The following is a 14,544-nucleotide window of genomic DNA, read 5'->3' as shown; positions in this document are numbered from 1 at the left end:
CTCTGGGGGTTGGTAAGGTTAGACTTTACCTGTGTGAAGTGCTTTGAGGCAACTCTGTTATGATTTAGCGCTATATAAATGAAAATAAATTGAAAGTGAAATTGACGGACCACTCCGGCACGTCAGAAGCCACGCGGCCGGCCACGAGCGACGACGGAAGTGGTTCCAGGACGTGGGGCCCCGGGGGAACCAGGAGAAAAGGGGCAGCGGAAGGGCACAGGGGCCAGGAAAGGCAGCCCCTGCAGCCACCGGGCAGCACAGCAAACCAACAGGGGAGCGGCCCCACATCGCCGGAACGCGTCCTCGACAACACCCCCACGGGGTCACAAGGAGCCGCCCCAAACCCGAGGGAAGCATACAGCACGCTGGCATGGGCCCACCAATAGGGGGAGCCCCAGAACCACGACACCCGGTCCACGGCCCCCGAGGGCAGGAGCGAGCGGTGGCAGGGACAGGGAGCAAAGGAGTCACCGCAACCGAATCCAAAGCACAAGGTAGGGACCACTGAGCCACACGAGGGCGGGGCCCAGCCCCCAGACAAGAGGCGAGGCCCAACCCCGGGCCAGGAAGAGCACAAGGCCCCCAGACAGCCAGACCCCCCAGCACAGCCAGCAGTGCCCCCCAATGCTCACCTGTCCAGTGTTTTTGGTCAAAAGTCATTGAAAAATTGTCCTCTATCTTGGGATATAGAATTCCCTTATCTCCTAATTTATGTTTACTTGGAGACACGACAATTATTGAACTGCCAACTAAACAATCTAAAACTATACTTATAGCACTGACTATTGCCAAAAAACAATTTTGCTGAAATGGAAAAATAAACAATCAATCAATATTAACCACTGGTCAAACCTCCTTATCGAATATATAGATGGAAAATAGAGGCTTTATCAAAAAACCAAGTACCAAAATTTAACGAAACATGGTCCTTATTTATCAATTCATTAAATTTGAATTTGGAGGGCTAATATAAATAAATAAATAAATACATTTTCTTTTCTTTTTGCCTGTTAGGGAATGCCACTTTTGCAGCTGTACTGTATTAATATTAGATTATGATTTGTTCCTATTATTGTTGACCTACTGACTTTTCTCACTCTTGTGCCGCTGATCCAGGTTGCAGTTCTTTGGGGTACTCTTGTTGTCAGAGACTGATACTGTGTGGTTTTGTTTTGTTTTTTTTCTTTTTGTCTTCTTTTCTTGAATATGATTGAATTGGTGGAGGAGAGAGATTGTGTCTTTTAGAGTGGCTAGCCCCTCGGGTGTGGCGGGGCTGTGTGGCCTGGCCATGTGTGGATGGTTTGGTGTCGGGGTGTTGGGTCCGGGGGTTGACTCGGGTGCTGGCCCGTGCTCCTATCGGCTCCTCCCTTGCGGGGCGTGGGTGCGCCTCAGTGCATGGGGGGGCTGAGCAGATGGCCGGGCCCGGGTGCCGCGCAGCGGTCCTACTGGTCCTATAGGCTTCTGGTCCTATTGTCGGTGGGGGTGGCGGGTTTGGCAACCATCATTCCTTTTCAGTTGGGTCTGTCTGCTCTACCGTTGGTGGGTTGGGTCCGGTGCCTGGGCGGGGGGTGGTGCCTCTCCCCGGGGTTCGGGTGTGCATAGCCCCCCGTTCCCCGGCCTCTCCCTCCGGGTTTGTGGGGCCCGCCTGTCTCCCCTTTGCTCCTCGGCTGCCCCTGCCGCTCCGGGGTCTCATCCTGCATCTTCCCTGGTTCGGGGACCTCCGGGCAGGAGGGCCCGTTCATCTGCGGCTCGCTGTCCTCCCTGGCCTCCGGTGCTCCTCCGGGGCTGCCCGCCTCCCCCTGTCCTGTGGTTTCCCTGGCACCTCCGCCGGATCTGGTGTTGGGCTGGGGACCCAGTGGGGCCGGTGTGGGTGGCCTCCTCCCCTTGCCGCGCCTCTCCCTCCGCCTGCTGCTTGGGGTTGGGCCTCACGTGTCATACCCTTTTAATGCACTTCACCAGGTTAGTACCTGCAGGCACATCATATTGGGTTGTAAATAGCACATTGTAGGGTTCACATGATTTGCGGTAGGGTGTTGGGGATGGGTTTGCAGGGCAGTCTGCGGCGCAGCTGTGCGCTGCAGCCTTCCACTGCGATCTCCATCCGCCACTCCTGCCTTGCAATTTTAATGCACACACTTTACTTCTATACGTTTAGTAAACACCTTCACCAATTTAGAGTCGGGGTCACTAGGCGGTGGTGGGTTTGTAGGGCAGGCTGTGGCACAGCGGTGTGCCGTGGCCACCCACGGCAGTCTGCCACCTTCTGTCTCTTGCCCTGCTTTTAATGCAACACCTTATCTTTGCACACTTAGGGGGTCGTACACAGCAAGGGAGATTAATTGTAACAACTATGGTGGGGTTGGTAGGTAGGGTGAGTGTGGCATGTGGGGTTGGCCCTGGGTTGCTGTGGATGTCTGGGGATCTGGGGTGGGGGGTCTGCCTCACCGGTTCTGCCGTGGTCCCCTGGCCCTGCTCTGGGCCTGTGGGGCCCGGGGTACCGCGGCCCGTTGTGGGGGTGGGTGGTGGCGGTGGGGCACGGGTGTTGGCACTGGGGGGCTGGCGGCTGCTGGGGGGATGGGGGGTCGTGGTCTCCGCAGGATGGGTCTCGCTCGGGCGGTCTCCTGGTCATAGGCTTTGGTGGCTGGAGTGGGATCCGGGGTGGGGGGTAGGTTGAGGAGTGCCTTTTTTACTTACAGACTTTCCACCAGGATCAAGGAAGCCACATTCAACTTGTTGAATATGTGTATACCAAGGCATCCACACAACTGTAATACCACACGACCATCAGCTAAAATTTAGACTGTGCTTGATGTCATCACATTTCATTACTGGTATAAGATGTCTGACACAATTGTTACCATTAGGAGAGCAGAGGTCTATGCAGATGACCACATTTCAGTATCTCATCTAGTTCCTGAGATATAGTCAATGCATTCCAGACAGTAACCAGTAGTTGCCAGTAGACAGTAGTTAATTTGATCTTAGACCTTGACATGATCTGTGTTGTGAGATAATCCACAACACTGAGGCCCAATCTCAGTTCTCTTCTGTACCCCTTTCCCTTCCCCTTGGCCCTACCCCTACCCCTTGAAAACAAGGGGTAAGGCGAAGGGGTATGCCTCTAGCCCTATTAATTGAGACACCCCTCCACCCTGGGGGGGGGGGAGGGACTGCCCGTTTCAAAACTGCTTCATGCATCTTCACTGTTTGTCAACATGGCAACCGAAGCACAACTTCTTGCAGTAGCCTGTTTGCTCTTTTTATTTTCTCGGCTTTCTGCGTCAATGCAAAGAAATAGAAGATTTCTTCGACATCGCAATCATGTCGGAGATTTTTGTGGTATTAATAACTAATTTAATTAATTCGTAATTTATAATAATTAATAGTATTAATAATTAATGTTTACAATACTGATAATAGTCATTAATAATAGTAATAATATCATTAATTGATTAATCATTAACTGATTTAGTAATTAAAATAAACACTAGAACTATATCAGTCTGTGTGGAATGAATGTATACATTATACAAGTTTCACTTTTTGAATGGAATTACTGAAATAAATCAACTTTTTCAGGATATTCTAATTATATGATCAGCACCTGTATGTATGTTATGGGCTGCATCTAGTTCTGTTAACCTGATATTTCTTTTTCAAATTCTCCCATTTTTTGCATCCAGCCCTATTTCCTTTAGAATTTTCCTTCACAAATAATATCAGTCTATTAAGACGTCAGGTTATGTGTTACATATACATGTGTGTGCATATATTTTCCAACTTACTCCCATTGATGAAACAACTTCTCATTTTCTGCCTGAAAGCTTTTAAGGAGACGAGTGTGCTCAGGCCTCCCTGTTTGTTTACAACATACAAACACGTTACAGATCTTGAAATCCAACAGCAGGGGTCGCTATTATCCAAAGATTTATGAACATACAAATTAACGTGCTTATCCTTTATCACAATTTTCTCCATTGTGAGATATAAAAGTGTCTTATCGTAGCGTTCGTGTGTATATGGATTACAACACCTCAGCGCACGAGCGAAGTTACGATATTCTTCAGAACGACAATATACGCAACATGCATCCAACAGCATACACGTTGCTGTCATAGGCAACTGCCTGTAAAGTTTTTTGGCAAGTTATAACTTTCTAAACAGCGTAAATTGTAATGAAATCCACTTAAATTTGTGCAGCTCTGGGCGCCATGTTTGCTTCTTTGGAGACAGCGGTAAGCTCCTCCTACCCCTCTAAATGGAGTGTGCATCCAGATTCACTCCGTTTGGAGGGGTTTGTAGCCCTCCGTCTACCCCTCCGCCTCGCTCCAAAAAGAGAACTGAGATACCCCTCTGTCTCTCGTGCCTGTGCAAAATAGAGGGGAAGGGGTAAGGGGAAGGGCTGAGGGGTAGAACTGAGATTCAGCCTGAGTTTATCCACTAGATTAGATTGACGCTGGTCTTTGTCTTTTTAAGTTATGTAGTCGAACAGTCGAAGATAAACTGTGATATGACTGTGAAATGACCTGTGTTGCAAGAAGATGGTCCAATGAGTTTATCCACCAAGTTTGACTGAAACTGCTCTTTGCGTGTCGGAGATATCGCTGTAAACAGACATACATGACCATTATTCTGCTTCTTTGCAAGGCTAATCATGCCTTTAACATATTTTGCACCACTGGCAACAATTGTTGCCAAAGTGTATCACTGTCATTTCCTACTCACAATAAAAAAATCTCAAAAGGTACTAATGCAAGTTTTTCCACTTATTAAAAAAAAAAAATCTGGGCATAAACAGGTTAAAGCATGCAAGAGTTTGTATAAGTATTTGTTGTACCAATTTGTACCTCTAGTGTTGCTCCCACCCAGAATGAGTAGCATGTGTCCACTGGTTTATTCGGGCGGCCGTGGAAGCCATTTTGCTGCCTCATGATACACCAGCGGCCGATCCTGTCCAGCTCCCGCTGACTAAGGGCCTCCTCCAGTCGACCCATTAGACATAGAGAGGCAATGGCACAGTAAGTCCAGCCACCTGTACAACAGCGACATGAGAAAATTTTACTTTCTTGTTTTTCATTTATCATCACCTCTATGTCTGATATGAAAAATATGAAATTGACGAGGGAAAATTCACACAAAATTAAAAATATTAAGAAATTCCAGTGGTTCTCCCACGCTTGGATGGCTCAATAATTACAGGGCACAGCAGTAAAAACAGACATCACGTGCGTCTGTGGGAAAGCGTGGGGTCCTTTTCCTACTAAACATGCAGTACCTTGTTACTCTCCCTTTCCATTTTTCATCAGGAGTTACCACAACATTGAGTCACATAACCTCTTCAATGGAAGCTCTGAAATATATTTGTCTCTTAGAAATGGGTTGGGGGGCAGAGGGGGCATAAGACAAGAATAAAGAGAGCTCTCCACAAGTCCGATTCCTCCTTCGAAGCCACCTCCAAAATATTTGCAACTATGAAATCTATTGTATGGAAACATAATAGTCTTGGGATAATGTTGACTGTCCATAATAAACCAATGAAGAATGATTATTAAGAAGTCAATAACATCACGTAGTAATAAAATGTGTCAAAACATGTGGCATACTGAAAATATGATTCAAAAGGTTGTCTTTATTATTTTGAATAAAGACATACAAAAATAAAGTACACATTTTGATGGTTTCTGGAGTTCTCAACAACACAAAACTGCACTACAGAATATGTTTCAAAATTATACTTAATAATAATAATAATAATAATAATTTGGATTCATTATTATTATTATTATTATTATTAAGTATAATTTCGAAACATTTGTTGTTGGCCCAGTGCCAACAACAAATCACATAGACATGAAAGTACTTTGAAATGTGATGTAATTTTCACCTGGTACACCTACAAATTGGTGACTAGCCTTTTTGTAGTTCAATTTAGAGAGCAGACCCATGAGCGCCTCCCACCCCACCCCCACCTCAAATAAAATGACATACTAGGATGTTTTCCTCAAAGGTTTTTTAAAATGAAGGTCAAGGTTAATTGTGAAATATATATATTTGTCATCATCTCCAAGCTATATTTCACTTTAGTCCCATATTTAACTTTTATGTGTTTTGAGATATGCCACAGATAGAAGAAAGAAGTAAGGTTTATATAGGCCCTGAGGCTCACTGGTTCCCATGCTCATCTCCAGATTTTGTAGCCTGAAGCAGATGAGAGTCTACAACTACCCTTTGACAGCATGCCAGCTGAATCCAGGTTAATTTGCCAGTCAGGTTATTTTTCCACGACACAACATTGCCAAGGCCAGAGAGAGGAGTAGTGCAGAAGATACCCAAAACAATCGATCAGTTTGTGATAAAAGCATGACATTTGGCATACATATAAACTAATGTTTATTTTCAGATATGGAGACATCCTGGAGCTGACCTCTAATGAGCTACAGGGGTCAATAAAGAATTACACAGGGGGCAAAATTTAAAATGCTCCAATCATGTTGAAAACTATACCACATTATTTGTCTGATCATTCCCTAATGGATGTAAGTACATTTTGTATTAAAAAAAAATGCTTTGTGTTGAGAACAAAGTGCATAGCTGAAAGCAGAAGAATTAACGGCACCACAGAAGAAGTCACAGCATGAAAGACTACCACACAAAAGAAAGCAAATTTTCTCAGCAATGCATTCCATTTCTAATGCCATGGATTGAAATAATCAGTGTCTACAAACACAGACAGAGTCTGAGCAACAGCATGTGAGGTCTTGATGATGAATAAATGCACTTCAAGGGTAATATGGGTAATAGGCATCTTCACATCTCCATGCCAGACAGTTGGCTGGCATGGAGGATGTGAACAGAGCCTGAATGTATCGTGTAATCACAGTTCAATTTATTACAAGGAAGCATAACAAGCTGCTTCCTCCAGCTGGTATAGTTCTATAGTTTTAAATTCATTTATGCAGCCAGATTTGTGCAACGTGGTGTGTGCATGTGTGCGCACTCAAGTGCATGTGTGTGTTGACAGTGGGTGTATGAGAGTAAGGTTAATTTAAATGAAGCAGGGATTAATGAGGACAATGCATCTACAGAGATGGATTTTGAAAGGCTAATCCTTTAAACCGGTTACTGTCATCAGCCACGTCACACCCTACACTACAGCAACGCTAACATATCCCCAAACAATATGAACCTTTTTACTCATTGTTTGGGGATATGTTTTTTTTTTGTTTTTTTTTTTGGGGGGGGGGGGGGGGGGGGGGTGTTCATACATCAGACAAAAATAGACTGAACTCTGAATACTTGAAGCCAATACCATGATGTAACAGTCCACAAATCCACATATTAGTGTAACTGGGGTAACAAATATAAACCAACAAAAGGTGATAATACTCACCGTGTGACTCCCGCCCAGCTCCCTGGCCAAAACCGTTGTCGTATGACTGTAGAGAATACCAATGAAATCAATATTAATCTACATTCAATAGCTGATAAATGAAAGAAGAGTACATTGAGATAAGCATTCAGAAACAAAGAAACCCGGGGGGCGCTAGCGAGCCTGCGATGGAGTAAGCTGTGTTTCTTGGAGGCTCCCGCTAATTACCGCTAAAAAGTTCCAAAAGTTAATTTTCCGATCTACAATCGCATATTTCTCTGTATCAGAGAAATCTGAGAGGTCGTCGTTACATCAGTCCTTTTTTTACGATTGAAATGGCACACAGTTTAAGAAAATACAAGTACATCGGATCCACTGTTTCCAGGCCTGAGACCACCTTGGGAAAAAGTGCTGAGGCCACACTGCTAACCATGCCTGCTAATCTGGCTGAAACTGCTAGCCTGGCCACGGCTCCAGACCTGGGTGAAGAACAGATCATTATCAGTGATTTGAAATCCCAACTTCTTGTGTCACTCAAAGAGGACATGTCCGCTGTGATTAAAGAGGAACTTAGAAAGGTACTCTTGGAAGATTTTGGTGCTATAAAAGAAGAACTGCAAACGATAAGGAGCGAGATTGATAACTGCAAGGAGACGACGAGCAGGGAAGTGGCCCAGGTGAAAACGCAGATGAAGGATATCGAGGACGGGCTTTCTATCTGCAGTGATGAAGTGTCCACCCTGCAAACTACAGTAGAGGGCCTGAAAAAGGAACTGAACGATCTGAGAGGCAAATGTGACGGACTTGAGAGGAGAATGAGGAGATGTAATATCCACATAGTGGGGATTCAAGAATCCCCAGATTCCAGTACCACCACAGCTGTGTCCAAGTTACTGAATGAAGTGCTGAACATGGGAAAGAATATTGCCATCGATCGCTCACACAGAACCAGCGGGCCAAGACAGCCTGGTGGAAGGCCGCGAGCCATCATCGCGAAGCTGCATTACTATCAGGACTGCGTGGAAGTGTTATGTCGCGCTCACACACAAGCCCCACTGCATCATCAAGGAAAACCTGTTTCCATCTTCCCCGACTTCACCGCGGCAGTATCTCCGGCCCGTGCAGCCTTCACTGAGGCATGGAAACTTCTTCGTGATCAACCAGGCGTCCGGTTCAGCATCCTGTTTCCAGCTCGGCTCCACATTACGCACAACGGGGAGGAGAAGGAGTTTGTAGATGCCGCACTCGCCATGTAGTACATCAAGAAACATGTGATTAAAGCCTGAGCACCAGAGGATTTGCTATGGGAGCGACGTGATTTCACCACTTCTTAATCTGCTATACCAAGGCTGAGTGACAACGCTGTAACACGGTAATATGCGTAACTTGTATTTTCTAAAGATTTCATTTACAACGGAGATGTGATTGGACGTTAAATTGACCTGCTCTGATCTTTATACCCATAAGTTGTAGTATTCCTTTTATTCATTTACAGATTTTAAATTCCCTTTACTGCATAAAGTATTGTAGGATGAATTGTAGATTTAGCGGGAGCCTTCTCTTTTCCTGGCTTGAAGTCTGCCAAATAAGCACCAGATGTGTGGACTTATATTGTGTAAGTGGTTCTATAGTCATCATGTTCTGTTTGATGACAGAGTTCTGAAGGTGGGAGGGTTGGGGTTGTACCAGACAGGTTTATTTTGTTTTGAGATGAATGTTTGTTTCCCTTTGTTTTTGTCACTTTTATGCATATTACAAACATGGCCTGCTTAAGTACTGGTCTTTCCGTTAACACTGTAAGCTGGAACGTGAAATCTATGAACCACCAAATTAAACAAAGCAAGGTTCTTACTCATTTATATAAACTCAAGACTGATATAGGGTTTCTTCAGGAAACACATCTGCGAATTTCTGACCACTGTAGAATTAAAAATAGAAGGGTGGGGCAAGTATTCCACTCTAAATTTAATTCTAAGGCAAGGGGGGCTGCAATTATCGTAAATAAATCATTACCTCTAGTGGTATCAAGGGTTGATGCAGATGCAGGTGGGCGTTATATTATTGTTGTAGGCCAATTGTATGGGTTCCCTCTAGTTTTGGCAAATGTTTATGCTCCTAACTGGGATGATGCAAACTTTTTCAATAATCTCTTTTCATGACTTCCAAATATGGCATCCCATAATATTATCTTTGGGGGGATCTAAACTGTGTTTTATCAACTCTGGATCGCAGCATTCAGACGGTGGCACAAATGTCAAAATCAGCACGTGCAGTTCACTCTTTCCTTGATACCTATGGGCTTGTAGATGTTTGGAGATTTAAAAATCCCACCTCAAAAAAAAAAAAAAAAAAACTCCTTTTTTTCTAGTGTTCATAAATCTTTTTCTCAAATTGACTATATATTTTTGGACAAAAACTACTACCTTTAGTCAAGGACTGTGACAACAAGGCTATGGTTATCTCTGATCACTCCCCTATGGTTCTTTCAGTGCAGTTTCCGAATGCCCACTCAAACTATCGGCCATGGCAATTAAACCCACTGCTGCTTGCAGATGAGGAATTCACAAACTTTATACAAACTCAAATCCAATTATTTGTTGACATAAATCAAACTCCAGATGTGTCTCACTCAACTGTTTGGGAGTCACTCAAAGCATACCTGAGGGGCCAAATAATTTCTTTCTGTGCAAAACAAAGATGCATCGCAAATGAGCGCCTCAATAAAATTGCTGATCCAATTGTTAAACTGGATCAAGCATATACCCATTCACCTACCCCCACATTATATAAAAACAGGCTAGAGCTGCAAACAGAATATAATCTTCTATCCACAAAACAGGCTGAATTTCTTCTATATAAATCACAAAGTTGCTCATATGAACAAGGAGAGAGGACAGGTAGACTATTGGCTCAACAGTTATGACAGAGAACAGCCAATCAAACCATACCAGAAATAAAAAATTATCAAGGAATTAAATGTACAGACAATCTGGAAATAAACAATAGTTTTATGAAATTTTACCAAACATTGTCTAGCTGCCCAACTACAGCCGACAACTCAAATTTTGACATTTTTTTCCAGTAAGGCTGATGTTCCTCAGCTGGAAGCAGACGCTGTAAACATGTTGGAGGAGCCATTCTCCCACACTGAGATTGAAAAAGCGCTGAGGAGAATGCAATCAGCCAAGGCTCCGGGTCCTGACGGGTTTCCATCCGAATTCTATAAGAAGTTTGCACCTCAAATTGTCCCACTACTAAAACTCACATTTGATGAATCATTCCAAACACATTCTTTGCGTCCAACTATGAGACAAGCTGTAATTTCTCTTATTCTTAAAAAAGACAAAGACCATTTAGATTGCAGTTCATACCGCCCAATTTCATTATTGAATGTGGATACTAAAATTATTGCTAAAATCCTGGCCCTACGTTTAGAAAAAGTTATGCTGTCCATCATCATGGATGGCATATCATCATTTAGCACTCTTCTGGTTAATAAATGTATCTACTCAATGTTATTTAACAACAGTCCTGTTGTGAATCGCTAGCAGTTAGCATTTGCTAGCGGTTAGCATTCGCTAGCGGTTAACTTTCACTAGCTAGGTCGACACCTCCCCTCTCCGTTGTTACTTTTTATAGCTGTTTCTTTTCTACCCGTTTAATACACTCAACAAAAATATAAACGCAACACCTTTGGTTTTGCTCCCATTTTGTATGAGATGAACTCAAAGATCTAAAACTTTTTCCACATACACAATATCACCATTTCCCTCAAATATTGTTCACAAACCAGTCTAAATCTGTGATAGTGAGCACTTCTCCTTTGCTGAGATAATCCATCCCACCTCACAGGTGTGCCATATCAAGATGCTGATTAGACACCATGATTAGTGCACAGGTGTGCCTTAGACTGCCCACAATAAAAGGCCACTCTGAAAGGTGCAGTTTTATCACACAGCACAATGCCACAGATGTCGCAAGATTTGAGGGAGCGTGCAATTGGCATGCTGACAGCAGGAATGTCAACCAGAGCTGTTGCTCGTGTATTGAATGTTCATGTCTCTACCATAAGCCGTCTCCAAAGGTGTTTCAGAGAATTTGGCAGTACATCCAACCAGCCTCACAACCGCAGACCACGTGTAACCACACCAGCCCAGGACCTCCACATCCAGCATGTTCATCTCCAAGATCGTCTGAGACCAGCCACTCGGACAGCTGCTGAAACAATCGGTTTGCATAACCAAAGAATTTCTGCACAAACTGTCATCTGCATGCTTGTCGTCATCGGGGTCTCGACCTGACTCCAGTTCGTCGTCGTAACCTACTTGAGTCGGCAAATGCTCACATTCGCTGACGTTTGGCATGTTGGAGAGGTGTTCTCTTCACGGATGAATCCCGGTTCACACTGTCCAGGGCAGATGGCAGACAGCGTGTGTGGCGTCGTGTGGGTGAGCGGTTTTCTGATGTCAATGTTGTGGATCGAGTGGCCCATGGTGGCGGTGGGGTTATGGTATGGGCAGGCGTCTGTTATAGACAAAGAACACAGGTGCATTTTATTGATTGCATTTTGAATGCACAGAGATACCGTGACGAGATCCTGAGGCCCATTGTTGTGCCATACATCCAAGAACATCACCTCATGTTGCAGCAGGATAATGCACGGCCCCATGTTGTAAGGATCTGTACACAATTCTTGGAAGCTGAAAATGTCCCAGTTCTTGCATGGCCGGCATACTCACCGGACATGTCACCCATTGAGCATGTTTGGGATGCTCTGGACCGGCGTATATGACAGCGTGTACCAGTTCCTGCCAATATCCAGCAACTTCGCACAGCCATTGAAGAGGAGTGGACCAACATTCCACAGGCCACAATTGACAACCTGATCAACTCTATGCGAAGGAGATGTGTTGCACTGCATGAGGCAAATGGTGGTCACACCAGATACTGACTGGTATCCCCCCCCAATAAAACAAAACTGCACCTTTCAGAGTGGCCTTTTATTGTGGGCAGTCTAAGGCACACCTGTGCACTATTCATGGTGTCTAATCAGCATCTTGATATGGCACACCTGTCAGGTGGGATGGATTATCTCAGCAAAGGAGAAGTGCTCACTATCACAGATTTAGACTGGTTTGTGAACAATATTTGAGGGAAATGGTGATATTGTGTATGTGGAAAAAGTTTAGATCTTTGAGTTCATCTCATACAAAAGGGAGCAAAACCAAAAGTGTTGCGTTTATATTTTTGTTGAGTGTACTTCTGTTTGTTTTTCAGTTGAACCTTATATATCTTTACGGCGATGCATCAACTCCTCAACTAAGACTGAGCTCGAAGCTAGACTGCCTGATGTCTTAGCTTCACATTTGACAAATACCCAGTCAGAAGACAGACTTGTGGATAGTTTAAATTCAGTGTTCAAAACTACACTCGACATGATTGCACCACCTGTGTTAAAACCGCGCTCCCCCAAATCACAGTCACCTTGGTTCAATGATTATCTGCGTGACCTCAAGCATAAAGCAAGAGGTCTAGAACGGAAATGGCGTTGTTCAAAATTAGAAGTATTCCACCTTGTGTGGCGTGATGCTATCTTAGACTATAAGCATGCATTATTGGCTACAAAGCGGACTTACTACTCTGATTTGATCAACAAAAACAAGCATAACTCAAAGTTCTTGTTCGACATGGTGACAACAATTTTGCATGGACAACCACCTGTAGTTCGCTCTCCTTTTACAGCACAAGATTTCCTGGATTACTTTGGGAAGAAAATAGAAGACATCAGGTTAAACATATCCCGGCATGCCTTAATCCAGCCACAACTCCCTGCTATTGATGTGGGTGCCACTACTGAGGTATTACCTAGATTTACAGAATTTGACAGTATCTCACTAGGCATGCTGACAAAACTCGTAATGTCAACAAAAAGCACAACCTGTTTATTTGATCCTATACCAACAAAACTGTTTAAGGACCTGTGGCCCACTCTTGGCCCGACTGTGCTGGAAATTATTAATCTTTCTTTAACTTCTGGATCTGTTCCTAAATGTTTCAAATCTGCAGTGATTAAACCATTACTTAAGAAACCTACTCTTGACCCTAGTGTATTGACAAACTATCAGCCGATATCAGATCTATCATTTTTCTCTAAAATTCTGGAAAAAGTGGTGTCACGGCAGCTCGTAGACTATCTTACTGAGAATAATCTCTTTGAGCCACTGCAGTCTGCTTTTAGAAAATATCATTCCACAGAGACGGCTCTCACTAAAGTGGTAAATGATCTTCTGCTTACAATGGATTCGGATACCACTACGGTTCTGTTGCTGTTAGATCTCAGTGTTACATTTGATACAGTGGATCATCATATTCTACTTGACAGGCTGGAAAATCATTTTGGGATTACTGGGAGTGCACTTGCATGGCTGATGTCATACTTGACCAGTGATTCTCACTGTGTTTTGTACAGTAACACTACCTCTAACCTTAGTGACATGAAATTTGGGGTTCCACAGGGATCTGTCTTAGGCCCCCTGCTTTTCTCCCTTTATATAGCACCCCTTGAGCACATATTGCGGCGTTTTGGGATTACCTTTCACTGCTATGCAGATGATACTCAGTTATACATGCCAATAACTGCTGGTAATCTCGTTCTTATAAAATCCTTAGAAGATTGCCTTGCAGCAGTGAGAAGTTCGATGTCTAGAAACTTCCTACTTTTAAACTCTGATAAGACTGAAATGATGGTTCTTGATCCAGCAAGACGTCGGCATCAATTTGACCAGTTAACGCTCAGCCTTGGCTCGTGTGTCATTCATCACACTGACAAAGTGAGGAACCTTGGGGTCATTTTTGATCCTTCGTTGTCCTTTGGCCTCCACATTAGAAATATTATTAGGACTGCTTTCTTCCACCTGGGAAATATAGCGAAGATTTGTCCCATCCTGTCTATGGCTGATGCTGAGACCCTGATCCATGCATTTATCTCTTCTAGATTGGACTACTGCAATGTTCTATTTTCTGGTTTACTGCAGTGTAGCATTAGGGGTCTCCCATTGGTTCAAAATGCTGCAGCCAGACTTCTGACACGAAGCAGAAAGTTCGACCACATTACACCCATTTTGGCATCCCTTCACTGGTTTCCTGTCCCAGTGAGATCAGATTTTAAGGTTCTG

At 43.9% G+C, this 14,544-nt stretch overlaps 1 protein-coding gene across 2 annotated transcripts in view; it reads right to left on the bottom strand.

Moving 5' to 3' along the window:
- pggt1b (protein geranylgeranyltransferase type I, beta subunit) overlaps positions 1–14,544 on the bottom strand; it is a 68,425-nt gene that overhangs the window by 32,176 nt on the left and 21,705 nt on the right. Inside the window, exons 6-8 of one of the 2 annotated variants that reach the window (XM_034170475.1) lie at positions 7,391–7,436; positions 4,848–5,032; positions 4,431–4,604 (exon numbers count right to left, since the gene is read on the bottom strand). In XM_034170475.1, coding sequence (XP_034026366.1) covers positions 4,446–4,604; positions 4,848–5,032; positions 7,391–7,436 — 390 coding nt within the window. In that variant the 3' untranslated portion in view covers positions 4,431–4,445. Of the gene's footprint in view, positions 1–4,430; positions 4,605–4,847; positions 5,033–7,390; positions 7,437–14,544 lie in introns of those variants that run through there. The other variant, XM_034170474.1, reaches the window with a different exon arrangement.

This window comes from Thalassophryne amazonica, chromosome 5 (assembly GCF_902500255.1).
Source record: "Thalassophryne amazonica chromosome 5, fThaAma1.1, whole genome shotgun sequence".
Classification (NCBI taxonomy): Eukaryota; Metazoa; Chordata; class Actinopteri; order Batrachoidiformes; family Batrachoididae; genus Thalassophryne; species Thalassophryne amazonica.
This window is presented reverse-complemented; position numbering and strand designations above follow the sequence as displayed.